General features: G+C 37.0%; 1 protein-coding gene across 2 annotated transcripts in view; it reads left to right on the top strand.

The window, feature by feature from the left end:
• HMG20A (high mobility group 20A) overlaps nt 1–20,715 on the top strand; it is a 69,702-nt gene that overhangs the window by 31,679 nt on the left and 17,308 nt on the right. The window contains exons 2-5 of one of the 2 annotated variants that reach the window (XM_079912003.1): nt 9,421–9,547; nt 11,287–11,379; nt 17,115–17,262; nt 19,332–19,544. In XM_079912003.1, the coding sequence (XP_079768129.1) occupies nt 11,291–11,379; nt 17,115–17,262; nt 19,332–19,544 (450 nt within the window). In that variant the 5' untranslated portion in view covers nt 9,421–9,547; nt 11,287–11,290. The remainder of the gene's footprint in view (nt 1–9,420; nt 9,548–11,286; nt 11,380–17,114; nt 17,263–19,331; nt 19,545–20,715) is intronic. The other variant, XM_079912002.1, reaches the window with a different exon arrangement.

Below are 20,715 nucleotides of genomic sequence, written 5' to 3' on the forward strand. Positions count from 1 at the left end.
ATTTGCTGCCTCCTTCAGTCATACCAAGTGTACACCTTGCATGTGTTCCCACTGCCTGGACCACTCTGTCCTCACACATGTGCACAGCTCTCCATTTCCTTTAGGTCTTTCCCCAAAGGTTACCTCAGTAAAGCCTTTCCTGGCCTCTATTTAAAATTCCAGAACCCTCTTCCCTTGAACTCTTCCTGGGTTCTTTCCTTGCTCTCTTTTTTTCTTTGTACTTATCACTATGTAACATTATTCATTTTACTTATTTTGTCTGTATCCCATTATACTGAGCTCAGTAAGGGTGGGGACTTTTGCCTGTTTTGATTGCTGCTATATCCCCAATACATATAAAGTGCCTACAGTGTTAGATACCCAATAAATACTTGTTGAATGAATGAATCAGTTTCTCTATTATTTAGTTCTTAGACTAGCCTACTACATTTTTAAAAATTAACAGTAGTCATGGTTACAGGAGCCTGGGCTCTAGATTCTAGGAATAGAGAGCCACATTTTCTGCTCACTCCATCCAACACCCAGCCAAACACACACCTCTTTGCCCTTCTTAGGTACTGAAACAACCCTAAGCCTTAAACTCTAATTATCTCCCCGATCCTACCCATCCCCCAAAAAGTAAGTACTTAATTACCACCAAATTACCTAGCCTTATCTTTTGCCCCCTCATCTCCCATATCAAAACCTACAGTTAGAGAGTTCTTAATGAACCCCAGTTAACTGCCTGGGGATTAGCCAGTGTTCTTATTTCCTCTGTAAAACATATTGATTAATGCCCACAGCCTGCTTAATGCTCTTAGCTAAATGTTCACAGCTGGTAGATCGTTCTGTAGTAAGCCGCCTTCTTTCACTTGCTCCTGTTAAATTGCATGCATATAAAAATCAGTTGTATTTATTCCTCAACTTCAGGGCTATCTTACAATAACTTGTATAATTATAATATATTAAATTAATTTTTAAATTAATAAACTTTATATTTTAGAGCAGTTTTAGGTTCACAGGAAAATTAAGCAGAAAGTACAGAGTTCCCATATACTCCATGTCCCCATATGTGTACAACCTCCCCCACTCTTTTTTTTTTTTTTTTTTTTTTTGCAGTACGCTGGCCTCTCACTGTTGTGGCCTCTCCCGTTGCGGAGCACAGGCTCCAGACGCGCAGGCTCAGCGGCCATGGTTTACGGGCCCAGCTGCTCCGCGACATGTGGGATCTTCCCGGACCGGGGCACGAACCCGTGTCCCCTGCATCAGCAGGCAGACTCTCAACCACTGCGCCACCAGGGAAGCCCCCTTCCCCACTCTTAACATCCCCTACCAGAGTGGTACATATGTTATAGTTAATAAGCCTACATTGACACATAATCACCCAATTCCATAGTTTACATTAGGGTTCACTCTTGATGTTGTACCTTCTATGGGATTTGACAAATATATGACATATATCTGTTATTCTAGTGTCATGCAGAATAGTTTCACAGCCCTAAAAATCCTCTGTGTTCTGCCTTTTCACTCCTGTGTCCCCCCTAACCCCTCCCAATCATTCATCTTTTTACTGTCTCCATAGTTTTACCTTATCTGGAATGTAGTGATATTGGAATCATACACTACGTAGCCTTTTCAGATTGGCTTTTTTCTGTTTGTATTATGCATTTAAGTTTTCTCCATGTTCTTTCTTGGCTTGGTAACTTCTTTTTAGCACTGAATAGTATTCCATTATCTGGGTGTACCACAGTTTGTTTATCCACCCACCTACTGAAGGATGTCTCAGTTGTGTCCAAATTTTGACATTATAAATAAAGCTGCTATAAACATCCATGTGCAGCTTTTTGTATGGACATAACTTTTTAATTCCTTTGGATAAATACCAAAGAACCCAGTTGCTGGTAAGAGTATGAGTAGTTTTGTAAGAAACTACCAAATGGTCTTCTTTAGTGGCTGTACCATTTTGCATTCATTTCTACCAGTAATGAATAAGATCTCCTGTTGCTCCATATCCTAGCCAGTATTTGGTGTTGACAGTGTTTTGTATTTTAACTGTTCTAATAGATGTGTAGTGGTATCTCATTGTTTTAATTTTCAATTCCCAACTGACATGATATTAAACATCTTTTCATATGCTATTTGTCATCTGTACATATGCATTGTTGAGGAGTCTGTTCAGGTCTTTGGCCCATATTTTAATTGGGTCGTTCATTTCCTTATTGATGAGTTTTAGGAGTTCTGTGTATATTTTGGATAAATTTCTTTATCAGATGTATCTTCTGCAAATACTTTTTTCACATCTACAGCTTATCTTCTCATTCTCTTGACATTGTCTTTCACAGAGCAAAAGTTTTTCATTTTAATGAAATCCAGCTTATCAGTTCTTTCACAGATTGTGCCTTTGGTGTTATATCTAAAAATTCATAATCATACCCAAAGTCATCTAGATTTTTCTCCTATATTGTCTTCTAAGAATTTTATAGTTTTAAAATTTAAATTTTAAATTTAGGTTTATGATGCGTTTTGAGTTAATATTTGTGAAGGGTGTCAGGTCTGTTTCAAGTTGTTTTTGTTTGTTTATTTGTTTTGCATATGGATGTCCAGTTGTTCCAGCACCATTTGTTGAAAGACTATCTTTATTTCATTGTTTTGCCTTTGCTCCTTTGTCAAAGATCAGTTGACTGTATTTATATAGGTTTATTTCTAGCTAGGATCTCTATTCTGTTTCAATAATTTATTTGTCTTTTCTTTCTCAAGTACACACTGTCTTGATTATTACAGCTTAATAGGAAGTCTTGAAGTTGGGTAGTGTCAGTCCTTCAACTTTGTTGTTATCCTTCAATATTTACTTGGCTATTCTGAGTCTTTTGCCTCTCCATATAAACTTTAGAATCAGTTTATTGATATCCACAAAATTACTTGCTGGGATTTTTTTGGGATTGAGTTGAATGTAAAGCTCAAACTGTGAAGAACTGACATCTTGACAATATTGAGTCTTCCTACCCGTGAACGCAGAATATTTTTTTCATTTATTTTGTCCTTCTTTGATATCTTTCATCTGAGTTTTGTAGTTTTCCTCATAGAGATCTTGTAAAATATTGTTAGATTTATACCTAAGTATTTCATTTGTTGGAGGGGGGATGCTAATATAAATGGTAATGTGTTTTTAATTTCAAATTTCACTTGTTCATTGCTAGTATATAGAAAAGCAATTAAATTTTATATACAGTTGAACAACATGGGTGTTAGCGGTGCTGACTCTCTGCACAGGAGAAGACTAAGCCACATGCTACCAAAAAATCCAATGGGTCAATGAAGAAATCAAAGAGGAAATTAGAAAATACCTTGAGACAAATGAAAATAGAAATACAACTTTCTAAAATCTATGGGATGCAACAAAAGCATTTCTAAGCGTTAAGTTTATAGCAATTCAAGGCCTACCTCAAGAAACAAGAAAAATCTCAAACAAACAACCTAACTTTCCACCTAAAGGAATTAGAAAAAGAAGAACAAAGCCCAAAGTCAGCAGAAGGAAGGAAACAAAAAAGATCATAGTGAAAATACCAAAATACCAAAACGAAAACAAAAAACAATAGAAAAGATCAATGAAACTAAGATCTGGCTTTTTGAAAAGATAGACAAAACTGATAAACCTTTAGCCAGACTCATTAAGCAGAAAAGAAAGTGGGCCCAAATAAACAAAATTAGAAATGAAAGAGGAGAAGTTACAACTGATAGTACAGAAATACAAACAACCCTAGGAGAATACTATGAACAGCTATACAGTGACAAATTGGACAACCTCAAAGAAATGGATAAATTCATACAAACATACACTCTTCCAAGACTGAATCAGGAAGAAGTAGAAAATCTGAACAGACCGATCACTAGTATTGAAATTGAATCAGTAATTAAAAACTCCCAACAATTAAAAGTCCAGGACCAGATGGCTTCACAGAGGAAGTCTACAAAACATTTAAACAGAGTTAATGTCTATCCAAACTATTCCAAAAAATTGAAGGGGAGGGAACACTCCCTAACTCATTCTACAAGGCCAGCATTACCCTGATACCCAAACCAGACAGAGACACTACAAAAAAAGAAAAATACAGGCCAGTATCCCTGATGAACATAGATGGAAAAATCCTCAACGAAATACTAGCAGACTGAATCAACAATATGTAAAAAGGATTATACATCATGATCAAGTGAGATTTATTCCAGGGATGCAGGGATGGTTCACTATTCACAAATCAATCAATATGTTACACCATATTAACAAAATGGAAGATAATCATGATCAGCTTAAAAATGCAGTAAAGGCATTTGACAAAATTCATGATTAAAAACTCTCAACAAGTGGGTATAGAGGGAACATACCTTAACATAATAAAGGCCACTTATGACAAACCCACAGCTAGTGTCATACTCAGTGTTGAAATGTTGAAAGCTTTTCCTCTAAGATCAGGAACAAGACAAGGATGCACACTCTCACCATTTCTATTTAATTTATATTGGAAGTCCTAGCCACAGAAATCAGACAAGAAAAAGAAAGGGCATCCAAATTGGAAAGGAAGAAGTAAAACTGTCACTATTTGCAGATGACATGATTCTATATATAGAAAACCCTAACAACCCCACCAAAAAAAATATTAGAACTAATAATTCAGTCAAGTGCAGGGTATGATATTAATATACAGAAATCTGTTGCATTTCTTTACATTAATAATGAACTTTAGAAAGAGAAATCAAGAAAACAATACCATTTACAATTGCATCAAAAAGAATAAAATACCTAGGAATAAATTTAACCAAGGAGGTGAAAGACCTGTATTCCAAAAACTGTAAGACATTCATGAAGGAAACTGAAGATGATACAAATAAATGGAAAGATATTCCATGTTCATGGATTGGAAGGATTAAAATTATTAAAATGACCATACTGCCCAAAGCAGTCTGCAGATTTAATACAATTCCTATCAAAATACCCATGACATTTGTAACAGAACTAGAACAAATAATCCTAAAACTTATATGGAACCACAGAAGACCCTGAACAGCCAAAGCAGTCGTGAGAAAAAAGAACAAAGCTGGAGGTATCATGCTGCCTGACTTCAGACTATACTACAAAGCTACAGTAATCAAAACAGTATGGTACTGGCACAAACGCAGACACATAGATCAATGGAACAGAATAGAGAGCCCAGAAATAAACCCACACAAATATGGTAAATTAATCTGTGACAAAGGAGACAAGAATATACAATGAGGAAAAGACAGGCTCTTCAATAAGTGGTTTGGGGAAACTGGACAGCTATATGTAAAAGAAAGAAATTAGAACATTTTTTCACACCATATGCAATAATAAACTCAAATGGATTAAACACCTAAATGTAAGACATGAAACTATAAAACTCCTAGAAGGAAACCTAGACAGTGAGCTCTTTGACATTGGTCTTAGTGATTTTTTTTTTTGGATCTTTCTCCTCAGGCAAGGGAGACAAAACCAAAAATAAACAGATGGGACCTAATCAAACTTAAAAACTTTTGTGTGGGAAAGAAAACCATCCACAAAATGAAAAGGCAGCCTACTGAATGGGAGAAGGTATCTGCAAATGATATGTTTGTTAAGGGGTTAATATCCAAAATATATAAAGAACTCATACAACTCAATATCAAAAAAAAAAAAAAAACAGCCCAATTTAGAAATGAGCAGAGAACCTAAATAAGCATTTTTCCAAAGAAGACATACAGATGGCCAACAGACACATGAAAAGATGCTCAATATCACTAATCATCAGGGTAATGCAAATCAAAACCACAGTGAGATATCACCTCACACCTGTCAGAATGGCTATCGTCAAAAAGACAAGAAATAATAAATGTTGACAAGGATGTGGAGAAACGAGAACCCTAGCACTTTGTTGGTAGGAATGTAAATTGGAATAGTCACTATGGAAAACAGTATGGAGTTTTCTCAAAAATTAAAAGCAGAACTACCATAAAATCCAGGAGTTCCACTCCTGGGTATTTATTTGAAGAAAACAAAAACACTAATTTGAAAAGATATATGCACCCCAACATTCATAGCAGCGTTATTTATAATAGCCAAGCATCCTAAGTGTCCATCAACAAATGAATGGATAAAGAAGATATGCTATATATATATATAATGGAATATTACTCAGTCTTTAAAAAAAATGGAATTTTGCCACTTGCAACAACATGGATGGACCTAGAGGGTATTATGCTTAGTGAAATAAGTGAGACAGAGAAAGACAAATACTGTATGTTTTCACTTATATGTAGAATTTTTTAAATGAAACAAACAAATGAGTATAACAAAACAGAAACAGACTTACAGATACAGGTAGCAAACTAGTGGTTACCAGAGGGAAGAATGGGTGGGAAAGACTAAAATAGGTGAAGGGAATTAAGAGGTACAAACTACTAGGTCTAAAATAAATAAATTACAAGGATGTACTATTATAGCACAGGGAGTATAGCCAATATTTTATAATAACTTTTTATGGAGTATAATCTGGAAAAATATTAATCACTATATTATACACTTGAAACTAATATAATATTGTAAGCCAACTGTATTTCAATTTTTTTTAAGTTAAGAAATAAAAACCATGATGTATCTTACTCTGGTTCTAATCCTTGTTCAGTCTCTTCAAATCGTTTTTTGGCTTTTAGTATGCCTTGTAAATTTTTGTTGAAAGGTAGAAATGATGTCCTGGGTGAAAGGAACTGTGGTATATAGGCCTTTAGTGATGTAGTGGTAAGATGTGAGGGGAGGAGAAGCATTCTGTAGTACTATGATTAGGTCACAGTCTTTTGGTGAGCCTGTGCCCCCTGGACTATAAACTTTACCGGTGCTTCTTAGTTTTTTCCCCCTTTCAGTGGGACAGGATGGCTGAAGTGGGCTGGAGTTCTGTATTTCCCTTAGCCCCATGTGGAAAGCTGGAGGAGGATAGAATTGATATTTCTTTAGCACTCCTAAAAAGTGTGGTAAGGGTATGGGGAATTTGGAAATCTCATACTTTGCTAGTGGGAATGTAAAATGGTGCAGGTGCTTTGAAAACAGTTTGGCAGTTCCTTAAAATGTTAAACATGGAGTTATCATATGACCCAGCAATTCCATTTCTAGGTATAGGCCTAAGAAAATTGAAAACATGTCCACACAAAAACTGTACACAAATGTTCTTAAGCAGCATTATTCACTATAGACAAAAAATACAAACAACCCAAGTCTATGAGTCTTTGAATGAATAAACAAAATGTGGTATTATTTATCCATGAAAAGATATGAAATACTGATACATGCTAAAATGTGATGAACCTTGAAAACTTTATGCTAAGTGAATGAAGCCAGACACAAAAGGTCAGAGAATATGATTAAATTTATATGAAATGTTAAGAATATGTATATCTATAAAGACAGAAGGCAGATTAGTGATTACCTGGGCCTAGGGGGAGGGGGGAATGGGCAGTGACTGCTAATGGGTACCGAGTTTCTTTTAGGGATGATGAAAATGTTGTAAAATCAATTATGGTGTTGGTAGGAATATGTGAAAGTCACCCTGTAAATATATGAAAGCCACTGAACTGTATTTAAATTAGGAATAAATTTTATGGTATATAAATTATATATTTTTAAAATAAAACTACTTAGGATGGTTTTGGTGTGAGTCAGGAATGAGAAGTTTGAAGAGATGAGCCTGAATATTCAGGAGGGTTTGAGTGAGTTAGGTTTGATTTGATTGGAAAATTTTGACAGAGCTAATGTGGCAGTTGATAACCTAAGAACATGTAAAATGACTGCTGAGAGCATTGTGGGCCCAGCTATAGTTGATACCATAAATTTATAGTAGCACCCTTTATTTTGTGATTTTTCTCCAACACCATGTTGAGCTAAAACTCAGAGTTGATCTACATCCAGGGTATAGAAGAACAACATGGCAAAGGAATTGAGAGTGTTGGCAAAAAAATATTTGAAATGCAGCCACAGAATCTAAGCTAGACAGAGAAGGGAAAATCAAGAGTCGACAAATAGAGGTTTGTGTGGTTAAAGGTCAGTTGTAGTAGAACCAGAATGATAGGAGGTAATGATCAGAGATTGGTATAGCGAATTAACATGACTTTTAAAGGAACTGGAAATTTTGCATAAAGGTTGTAGTATGGAAAAATAAGGGCAGAATCCTACCTCTCAACTCTGAGGTGTGTACTGTTGGGGATGGTGTGGTAGGGAAGGAATATGGTGCATCTCCATGAGAGGGCTTAATGAAGTGGGATTAACATATGTAAAGTGGGGAAAGGGTACCTGAAAAGAGCCAACCCCAGAAAACAGAAGTATAAATTATACTTTCAGCACTGTCCAACACATTTGGAATAATATAGTCTCATTGGTGAGATCATCCCTTTTGTTGGGAAAGGTTACTAAAACAATCTTAGTTGAGGAAGATTTCTTAAGCTACACCTGAGTGCCTTTATTCTGGCCCAAAAAAATGTTCTGATTATGATTAGTGGCTTAATATAATTTTTATTACAATTTTTATAATTGTTATTAAAATATCTTAAATTGTCACTCTGTTTTATACATCAGTGTTTTCAGTGAGCGATTAGTGTTAGAGGGGATTTTTGAGTTTCCAAAGTTACAGTCCAGACCTTGGCTCAAAGTGTAAGCCCCAAGGTAATACCACTTACCTCCAGGTGGAAGCCTTCACTGGGTGAATCCCTTCTGCAAGAAAACATCTGCATGATATACCTGTTTCTGTAAACTGCAGTGGAAAACCAAACTTGTATATTGCCTTGCCTTTGTACATATATCTCTTCTTTCCCCTTCCAGAGCAGCATTCATTACATTTCTTAAGTGCTTTGCATAGAATTTCAGAGTTTAGTGTGACCTCTGTACTGGGACATTATCAGGCACAGATGCTACACTGAAGGGCTTTTGGCAATCAGTGGCTTGGTAGCTGTGATTCAGTTTGAATCACCCCCTCATGAACCATATGAAAGCAGATTCTTGCAGGATCCCAGCCAATTCTTGCAAATCATTTTATTTTCCCAACTAGTTTAGAGGCCTTTGAGTTTCACTGGACTTTTTCCTCATTTCCTTCTTTTGTTGATTTTGGCCCCTTAACCTTCCACCCACTTTATTACTCATTTCTTAGGGACCTGACTACTCAGTAACACTAGAGAAAATATATCTGAAGCCATATGGATTGAGTAAAACACACTTAAGAGGAAAAAACAACAACAAGAAATGTGTTCTCTGAACTTCCTTTGTTTATATGATCTATTTATATGTTGTTAAGGTTGTGTTGTCCAGCTGCCTCCCCATATTTCAAAAATGACTAAAGATATCTGGGAAACACTCTAAGAGGATCATGTTGGTATAGTGAATGAAAAGATACTTCATTTGTCCCCCACCAGGTAATATATCTTCTTTTGAGGTGGGATGATGCCAAGAGCTTCCAATGCTGAATCTTGAGGCTCTCGAAAAGTCCTTTACTTCTAAGGAGACTTTTAGAAAGAAGCCAATTAAATGAGTCCTTTTAAGGTTTGTGGATATATACCTGACTATTTGAATGTTTGCTTGTGGTTTATAACTAGATTATATGGCATCTAATTGATTAATTTTCTTTTGATAAAATGAATATTGGTGTAAGGTGATGTTAGCAGCCCTTAAAGCCTGGGCTCTAATCTGGTCTGTGCATAATGTGAAGTAAAACATAAGTGCACTTGTGTCAAGATTATCCTAGAAAACATCTAGAATGGAATTTTGCAGTATTTGTTAGAGCCCCTTGTAACCCCCCCTTTCTTGAAGGAGTTGAAAAGTTAGCAAGTATCCCTGCATGTGGAATAAACTCCATACTCTGTGGTTGAGTGGGAAGTTCCCCTCTGCCTTCCATGCTCTCCCACTATAATGGGTGGTGAATATACAAAGATGCATTTTTTTCAGAGTAAGCTATTTATGGAATTTGGTCTGCTAAGTAACAAAGAAGTGAAAACAAGAAAATAAGCAAGAATAAGAAATAAATCATCACTGTTATCATTTTGTAAGTAAATTATTATATTGAACATTTTAGAATATGGCATCACTGTCATCTGCATTTTCTTCGTATTTCCGTCTTAGTGGGATGAATCCTAGCTCTGCTTGGGCTGCTGTGCTTTTCTTTTAATTGCTATTTCACTAGGTCTCTTAGCAGCAGCACCTGAAATAACTGCTGAGGGAGCTCCTGAGTGAATTTTCATAATCTGTTCCTCAATTCTCCCAGGTGATTGAGGCACTTTTTTTCTTGAGTGGTTTGCAGTTCCACTTAAGTGGCTGATGTTTAGGGTCACTATTGAATGTTTTGTTTGAATATCATTTTCATGGTGAATGGAAGGCTTCTGCTTTTAGCTATATGGGGTGAAGCCCCTGGTAGTAAACCTTGAAAGGGAAAAATCTTTCTTTGTAGCGATATGCTAAATGAAATTACTCTCTTTGTCACTTTGTCCTTTTATCCTTTCATTCTGATAACCTCAGGTTCTTCTGATTTATTTGCTTTCTTCAATTAGGCTTAGTTATTTCCTGTGCCCAGGTGCATGCTATTTCCACTGTTGGTCATCATGGTGATGTGGAGCATATTTCTGACCTGGAAGTGTGGTTTCTTTCATTTTGAACCACATCAGTATGCCTTCCATCCTCTACTTCCTTTGCATTATTTCCTTTTGGAGGACTCAGATTGTCACCATTTAATCTAAGGATGATTCATCTGGGATTAAGAACTCGTAATGCTGTAATAACAATACCTTTCTTTATATAATAATACTCAGAGCACTTACGATCTTAGCCTTTCTCTGTTTATGAAGCACTTTCAGTTTAATCCTTCACAATAACCCTGTGGGTTAAGTCAGCAATTTTGTCTGTGTCTAAGATGGTGAAATTGTATCTCAAAGAGGCTGAATAGCTTGCTCAGGGTTGCCGTGCTTCTGAGTTACTCTGCTTAACAGTTTTTACCGGAAATGAAGCATACTTTTGAAGATATTCTGAATGAACAAAAAGGAATTTTCCAAACTGTGTCCTGGTTGTTAAAATCTGTTTTTAGTCTGGTCAGTTGATAAGACCAGGGTTAAAAGCCCATTAACCATAAAGTTCAAATTGATGTGTCCAAGTCAAGAAAATAAATATTTAGGTCAGTTTCTATTCTGCTGCTGATGTGATAAAGTTAAGGAAGGCTGACTCTTAAATTAATGCAACTTGAACTGGAAATAATTAAGCCATTAAATTTTTTTTTTATTCTGTCTTCCTTTTAGAGAGATGGAAACCTTGATGACTGGTTCCACCCTGCCTCCCCTTTTTGCTGATGAAGATGGCTCCAAGGAGAGTAATGATCTGGCTACAACTGGGTAAGCAGCTGCTTTGGGACACTGGGCCTCTGCCTAGGCTTCAGAACAGCTTCTGACAACATATGAGGTGCTAAAGAGGCAGTTTTATATCAAAACTAGAAGGTGCGTTTGTTATGCTTTGCAAAGAGAATGAGAGCCATTGTAAACTGCTTTAATATCTGTATTCAGCTGTCATTTGCAATGCTCTGGTTCCTGTGAACTGGAACAGCAGTACTGTGGGGTCTAGGAAACATCAGTGACTCCCAGTTAAGAGAATTACATAGTCACCATTAAGGAAATACTTGCCACAGGGCTAGCTTCGAAAATCAAATTCATTTTCTGTCTAAATTGCCACAGATATTAAAATAATTTTTTCCCCAAACATCAGGGTTTTTTGTTGTTGTTTTAAGATTAGATTTTTAATTATGGTTCTTTATTCAAGATGCCTAGGAGCTCTAGCTGACTTCTGTTCTTCCCAACCTACCCCTCCCCCCAACTCCAACTCCTTTCTTTGGTATTTTTGGACAGATATATAAAGAAATGTAGAAAAGGGCTAATAGCAGTAGTCCCTCTTCCACTGAAAATCTGTGTTCCACTTGAATTTTTATCTTTTCTATTAGACATTACTTGCCAAAGAAGAAATGTATTCACTAATAGATTGAAGTGCTAGCTAATGCCTAAGATGAATTATTTTAATATTCCTTAGAGCTCTTTAAAAACAGACTACACTTTATAATTGTTTCCTTCCCTGGCATTCTTTCTTAACTCATTAATATCTGCCTTCTGACTTTATTCAGATGAAACTATTCTCTAAAACTTTTCTAAAAGCTGCCTACTTGCTGAGTCCAACTTGTACAATAAAAATGTTCTGAGTGTCTGCTATGGGCCAGGCACCATTCTAGGCACTAGACATTAAGCAATAACCAAGATGGACAAAAATCCCAACCCCTATAGAGCTTAAATTCTACTGCAGAAGTCAGACAACAGACAGGATAAATAAGTAAAATGCATACTACATTGATAAGAACTATGGATTAAAAAATAAAGTAAGGAAGAGGGACAGGAGGGGCTTGAGGTGCCATCTTAGATAAGATGACCCAGAAAGGCTTTACAAGTGACTTGAATAAAAACCTGAAGGAAGTAAATTAGCTAGCCTACAGTTATGGGGGAAGATTATTCTAGGCAGAGGGAGCAGTGAGTGGGAAAGCCTTGAGGTAGGAGTGTTTCTGCCTTTTAGAAATAGCCAGGAGGCCAGTGTGACTGGAGCAGAGTATACCAGGGGGAAGGGTAATAGGCTCCATCAGTGTTTCTCAAAATTCAATGCACTTATGAATTGCCTAGACATCTTATTAAAATGCAAACGCTGAGTCAGAAAGTCTGAGTTAGGGCCAGAGATTCTACATTCTAATAAGTTCCCAAATGATGCCTGTGCTGCTAGTGTAAGGCCGGTACTTTGAGTAGCAAGGGACTAGATCGTGTAGGATCTTATGGGTCAGAGTAAGCACTTTAACTGTTACTCTGAGTGAGGTGGGAAAGCATGGGGAGATTTTGAGCGGAATGATATGATCTGACATTTTAAAATAGTATCCCTGTGGCTGTTATATAGAGAATAGAGTGAAGGGAGCAGGGACTGAAGCAAGAAGACCAGTTACGGTTCTAAAATAATTCAAGTGAGAGATGATGACTCAAAGAACTTCACTAGTGACTTTGACAGGAGTATTTTTGGCAGAGTAGTAGGGACAAAAACCTCACTGGAGTGGGTTTCAAAGATAATAGGAATGGGGGTTGTTGAGAAGTATAGAATTCTAGATATATCTTGAAGGTAAGCCAAACAGGATTTGCCTGAAAGACCAGATGAGATGTGAGAAGGGAGAAAAAAGCAGTTAAAGACAGCTCCAAATTTTTGGCTTAAGCAACTGAAGGGATGGAATTGCCATTAAATTAGATGGGGAAAACTGAGCAAGTGGAGGAGGGAATTTTAGGAGCTCGGTTTTAGAGATTTTAAAATAGAGATTCTTATTAGCTATCCAAGCAGAGATGTCAAATAGGCAGCTTGATACAGGGCTCTAAAGTTAGGGGCTGTCTACACTAAAAAGAGAAACCTGGGAGTCAATCAACATATTAGAGCTGATATTTAAGGCTGTAGGACTGGTTGAGATCATCAAACGAATGAGCACTGTGTAGGTAGAAAAGAGAAGAGACCTGACACTGGAACTCGGGGATACTCCAGCATTTACAAGTCAGGGAGGAGAGGAAGAGTCAGCAAAGAAGACTCAAGGGGGTACCTGAAAAGGTATCAGAAAAAACAGAGGAGTGCAGGGTCCTGAAAACCAGGTAAAAAATATATTTCAAGGGAGGGGAAGAGATGAACTGTGTCAAATACTTCTGGAAGATCCGGTAAGATGAGGTCTGAGAAATGACATTGGATTTAGCATGGAGGTCACTGGTGGCCTTGACAAGAGTTGTGAACACTTATCTCCTTTGGGTTGGGTTTAAGAAAGAATGAAGGGAGATCAATTGAAGTCAATAACTATAAACAATTCTTTCCACTATAAACAATTGAAGTCAGTAAGTACCCCCTTATCCATGGTTTCACTTTCCGTGGCTTCTGTTACCTGCCACGGTCAGCCATGGTTGGAAAATATTAAATGGAAAATTTCAGAAATAAACAGTTTATAAGTTTTAAAGTGCCCGCCACTCTGAATAGTATGATAAAATCTCACACCATCCCACCGTGTCCTGCCTGGGACGTGAATCATTGCTCTGTCCAGCATATCCCACCTGTTAGTCACTTGGTAGCTGCCTGTTATCAGATGGACTGTCATAGTATCTTAGTGCCTGTGTTCAGGTAACTCTTATTTTACTTAATAATGGCCCCAAAGCGCAAGAGTAGTGATGCTGGCAATTCAGATACGCCAAAGAGAAGCCCTAATGTGCTTCCTTTAAGTGAAAAGGTGAAAGTTCTTGACTTAATAAGGAAAGAAGAAAAAAATAGTAATATGCTGAGGTTGCTGAGATCTATGGTGAGAATGAATCTTCTATCTGCGAAATTGTGAAGAAGGAAAAAGAAATTCGTGCTAGTTTTGCTATCACATCTCAAACTGCAAAAGTTATGGACACAGTGCATGATAAGTGCTTAGTTAAGATAGAAAAGGCATTAAATTTGTGGGTGGAAGACAGAACAGAAAACAGAGTTCAGTATGCTGGGGATCTTGGAACATACCACCCTCAGGTCAGGTCCATAAAGGAAAGGAGAAAAATGAAGTGGAATCAAGAAAGTGTGTTTTTTGTTTTGTTTCCAGATAAGAGTAATAATGCCACATTTGTTTGCTGATTAGGCTAATCTAGTAGAGAGGAAAGAATTGGTGATGCCAGAGAGGGCAGAATTGCTGAAACTTGTTTTTGAGTAGGCTAGAGGGTGTGGGATCCAGGGCGCAAATGGAAGGGTTGTTGGCTTTAGCTAAGAGCATGGACAATTCATTCATTGGAACAAAGGAGCCTTTTTTTTTTTTTCAGTCTTTATTCAACTTGTCATCTCTAAGGCATTTGCTGCTTTTGACCACTCCCTCTGATTCCTATCCATTTCAGTCAAGGGATTCACAGGATTGGTACTCTTTCCTAAACCTAGTTTTCATATTTTACTGAAATAAGAATGTGCAAGAGTTAGTAACTTAAAAATTGATGGCACAGTTGAAATGAAGAATGACAGTGAAAGAAAAGACATTGTAAGACATCCAAAATGATTGAAATATTTGAAAAACAAAGCTGCCAAGATCAAACTGGATCTCTAATGGCAACTCTTCAGAGAACATAATTAGCATTGAGTTAATAACTTCTCCTATCTACCCTTTTTCACAGGACCTCAAAAATGTAGGAGCCTCCTAGTTATAATACTCTATTTTTTATAGAAGTGTTCAGAAAAATAAAATTTCTGTCCTTTCAAGGACAGTCTGAATCTGCTTTCATTCTTTTCTCAGTCCACTGTAATCTGGTTTTTATTCCCATAACTCCACTAAAACTGTACTCCCTTGAAGTACAGGGAGTACAGCTGAAGTCCTTCAGATCTTCAGATTTAGCAGATACTTTTTAGCCTATCTTATGTGACATCTGCAACTTTTTGCCTGTGTAATAACCCCTTCTCAAAAGTCTTCCTGCCTTGGCCTCTGTAACAGTATTCTCTCCTAGATTTCTTAACGTCCTCCTTAGTCTTTCCCAGCCCGTCTAACACTTGCTTCTAAAATATTGTTCCAACAGAGTTCTATCCTGATTTTTCTTCTCACTGTCTTTCTGGAGAATATCTAGCACTTCCCATTATTTCCATGAGCTGATGCCTCCCAAAATATCTCCTGCCTTTTCTTCACTTCTGTTCTCTCAGGGCATGTTTCCAGTTGTCGGTGGGACAGCCCCACCTAATTATGCCATGAGTGTTTCAAACTTAGCATTTTCTCATCTGTCTTTCTTACACACACACACACACACACACACACACACACACACACACATTCCAGTTGTTACATTGATTAATAGTACATTATCACCCAATCTAGAAACCTCAGAATTGCCTTTGACTCTTCTTTTTCCCTCACTATTTATATTCGATCTATCATTCTACCTCTTAATTATCTCTTAGCTTTCTCTCCCCTATTCTCCTGTTTGCCCTTGTCTCCCCCTTAGTCTATTGCAGTAGCCTCCTGAAGAGTTGCCCTTTCTCCTATTAATACCCTGTTCTTTCTACCTGTAATAATGTTGTTTACCTGATGAATGCCTCTTCAACTTTTAAGACCTCCTCTGTAAAATCTTTCTTAACATTCTCTCCATACATATAAAATTCCTCATCCCCTTTACTGTACCTTTATGGCACATTTTACAGACCTCTGTTTCAGTACTTACATTGCATTGTAAGTATTTTCTGTAACCCTATGGAGTATACATTCTTCCAGAATAATGACTGAATATTACTCTCTTGTACATCTTCCTCCACCTTCCCCACTACCTGCCCCAAACCCCAAACTCCCTAGCGCATGGTGTTACTTTTATTTCCGTTCCTTTATCTAAATGCGATAGGGTATAACTTAGTCTAAGATCCAATCGTCATCTGTACCTTCTCGTGTCCACTTTTCAGAAGGATGAGATCTGGTTTGCTGACTCATCTGGAACAGAATGATAGGAACAGAAAATGTATATCTCTGATTTATTAACATTTATACCTGAACTTACTGAACTTGATAATATTGTTCTTAGATGATCTCATTGTCAATAAACACTATAATCCAAGGAGTAGCCTATGGAATGTACCATAAGAGATACTTCTTATGCCCTTAAAGAACGCTCTCTTTTGTGATGGGGGGCAAACTTCCTCTTCAACTCCCATTCCTGTTCTTTTCCATTAATAGTATTTTCCTTTTATTACATGAAAAGGAGATACATGAAACTAGCATATAAAAGTTGCATGCTCAGAACTAAAATGTAAAGTCTACGTTGAGGAGAGAGGTAATTTGTGGGGGAAAGATTATAGTTTTTAGTAGGAGATTTCTTCATGGAACTGACCTGATCCAATCAAGCACTGAAACCTTTTTCAAAATGCTCTATAATTGCTATGGAGACATTGTTTACATTTATACAGAATGAGGTGGGGGAATTAATTCAAGGGCTGGCATGTGATTTTGCTGGCAGTGAAATTTGTCTTGAACCTTGGTAAGTAGGAGTTTTTGATGCTGTTGATACTGAACTTTTCCACTCTGCCTATCATTCTTCAGGATAACCCACCCAGAGGTTCCATATAGTAGTGGAGCCTCATCATCCACAAATAATCCAGAATTTGTTGAGGATCTCTCCCAAGGTCAGTTGCTTCAGAATGAGTCTTCAAATACAGCAGAAGGCAATGAACAGAGGCACGAAGATGAGGTAAGCTGAAGCATCTCCTCCTGTTACTGGTCTCTGAGGCTTCTGAAGAAGCAGTCAGCAAGGGAGTTGACCGAGGTGTTCATCCTCTGGCCTCCTTACATTCTGCAGAATATTCTGTTTTATATTTCTTGTTTCACATAGAACCATATTAATGGTTTTAATGATACAGAGACAAGTAGACTCTTCTTTTTCCCCTACCTAGAAAATTTATACCTGCATCAGATTAGACGCTCAACAAATGCTTACTGAATGAGTTGCATGATTTAATTAAATAAGTAATTAGGGCTTCCCTGGTGGTGCAGTGGTTAAGAATCCGCCTGCCAATGCAGGGGACATGGGTTCGAGCCCTGCTCTGAGAAGATCCCACATGCTGCAACTAAGCCCGTGAGCCACGGGCTATCTAACTACTGAGTCTGTGCTCTAGAGCCTGCGAGCCACAACCACTGAGCCCGCGCACCTAGAGCCCGTGCTCTGCAACAAGAGAAGCCTGCGCACCGCAACAAAGAGTAGCCCCCACTCGCCACAACTAGAGAAAGCCCACATGCAGCAGTGAAGACCCAACACAGCCAAAAATAAATAAATAAAATAAATAATTTTTTTTTTAAAGTAATTAACGAGGAGTCCACATGCCCTTACTCAAGACCACACTCTGCTCACCAAACCCTGCAGCATGGAGTCATATGTGCCCAAAGGGTTCACACGACTTACCAAGTCATTCATTGTCCCATAGGGGGCATCTTTTTCTAATTCACACAAAGGTTCTGTATGGACCTGGGCCATCATTCCCTTGTTGGACTTTCAGTGTTCCTCACAAATGACTGATTACATTGTCTATGTTTTAAGGTACTCTTTTTTTGTTTTTAGCTATAAAAGAGTACCACCATTGACTTTTGTCTTTGTTCTTATTTTGAAAGAGCTTATTCTTTTTATGTTGGCATTCTTAAAGATTATGACGAATGCTTAAGGCTTCTTAAACATCTTAAATCCGTAGTAGCTTTAATGTTAAATGTTACTAGGTTTACAAAACAAAACCAAAAAGAAAAACAAAAAAACTGATACCAAATACACCATTTGCCCAATGCTGAATTATTGTACCATTTTATATATATTTGGAGGAGTGCAGTATGGTAATTAATATTTAGATATTTTTGTCCCATTTGGCTTATCGTTCTCTTCTCTGAAATAAAAATGCTTATATCCATAAAACTTTATTAACTGATAGGCTATGTGTATTTGTAAAATTATGAGGTAAAAGTACCTTGCATCCTGTTTAAAAGGACAAAGAAAAAGGCTGTGGTAAAACAATAGTGGTACTTCAGTCCTTTAAACTTTTTTGGGGGCGATATTGTCTTTTGATTTAGCTAATAACATATAAAGACCTCTGCCTTTATAAAATAAACATCTTAAGAAATAAACCAGCAAGCCAAAGAACTAGTATTCATTTTGGATATATTATAGTTGCTGAAATTTTTCTAAGTCTTAGATATTAATTTTAAAATCTATAGTGCTATCTGCTGTCGGAAATAAACTGGTCTTTGAATGATATCAATGAGAAACACCCTTCATGAATGATTTTAATCCTAGTACTACAACTTGTCTCCTCTTCTTTTGCCCAGTGCTTGTGACAGCATCTTGTTCTGATCTACTGTAGCAATGTCTGCTTCCCTGGCACAGTGCTGTATATGTGCTGCATTTCTCATTTAGAATATTCCCCTGTCAGGAGTCAGGATTTGTTAAGTGAATATGAAGGCCAGAGCTTATGTGATCATGGCACCCCTCATTCTTATCTGTTGGGATTAGTACTAAAATAGCCCCTTAGTGTAACATTGTGTAGCATGGTACATAAAAAGGTCTGCAGGTGAACCATCTGGGGTCCCTTCTTGAAAACTGCATTGCAGCCATTTGTACCTATAACAGGTTTGGAGAGCTTTGAATATCCAGGGCCTTAATGGTAGCAAAATGCAATTATTAATCCTGTTTTGTTTGTTGATGTTGATTATTGTGTTATTTGGGGAAATTTTTGTTGTTGTAATTTGGTTTGGGGTTTTTTATTTTTTCTTGTTTTGTAGCAAAGAAGTAAACGAGGAGGTTGGTCCAAAGGAAGAAAGAGGAAGAAACCTCTTCGAGACAGCAATGCACCTAAATCCCCCCTTACAGGATATGTTCGGTTCATGAATGAGCGTCGAGAACAGCTTCGAGCAAAAAGACCAGAAGTCCCATTTCCAGAAATTACAAGGATGTTAGGCAATGAATGGAGTAAACTTCCTCCAGAGGAAAAACAGGTAATTGTTCCTATTCCTGATCCTTTGCTTGGTTTTGATTATATCTCAAAAATAACTTTTGTCAGAAAAGCAAAGAGAATGGACTGTTGATTCTCCAAGTTTGTCATGGGCCTAGGAGACCAGAATAGCAGGGTCCTTCATAGCTCTTTTCTCCACAGTGGTTTTTATACTCTTTCAGGGTCTGCTGCAGGGACGTGAGCAGGAGGGACTCTAGGATCCCCCCCAAACCAAAGCAGCTCCACTTTTATTTGCTTTATATGCTGAGAGTTCATATAAGATTTTTGTAAAAAGTAGTTCAATATTAAGAAATCTATCAGCATGGTTTATTCTGCCGAGTTAAGTGAAAAGTCATGAGTTAAATGAGAAAAGGTCTTTTGATAAAATTCTGATATTCACATAAGAATTTTGTTTAAGAAAAAGATGTTACTGCTTTAATAAACTTTTTAAACTGGAGTTCTGGCAAATTTAACCTACTATGAAAAATAAAGCAAGAACTATTTGAATTCTCTTTCCTCCAAGACAGAAACTAACCTTATTGCCAAACTGAAACAAATCCATTTGTTAGATTTGAGAGGAATTAAAGACAAGTTAGCCACGAACTGGTTGAAATGCCACAAAATTGTTGGGATTGTAGGGATTGTCGGAGGGGTTGAAAGTTCCCAGCATTTTCAGTATCTGATATATGTCTATATTTCTCTTATGTCTTACACTCCTTAAAAAGAATTCCAAACAAACTAAAACCAAATTGAAAAATACTCTTGGGAATTAACTGAATTCAAAAAATTTCAAAGAGATCAGATTGAGTTGCAACTTGAAGCTCTGTGTTTGTGGTAGCAAGCTAATAGAAAACAGAGTATATCATCCATTGTTTTAGCTCTAATGTATAAATGGATTATGAGCTGTACATAGTAGTTACTCTTTTCTCTTTAATTTTTTTATTTCAAAATTAATACACGCTCATCATTTAAAATTTTTTCAGACAATACAGAAGTATATAAGGAAAAACGCAAAAGTCATTTCCAGGGATAACAAACAGTGATAACTAACTAGTTAGGCAGGGCAAGGGCTTTCATGTTTGTTTTTGTTCTTAAATTTTTATTTGAAAATAATTTTTCAAATGTACAAAAAGTAAAAAAAAAAAGTAAAAAATGTACAAAAAGTTACAAACATA

Source organism: Stenella coeruleoalba (genome assembly GCF_951394435.1).
Source record: "Stenella coeruleoalba genome assembly, chromosome: 2".
Taxonomy (NCBI): domain Eukaryota; kingdom Metazoa; phylum Chordata; class Mammalia; order Artiodactyla; family Delphinidae; genus Stenella; species Stenella coeruleoalba.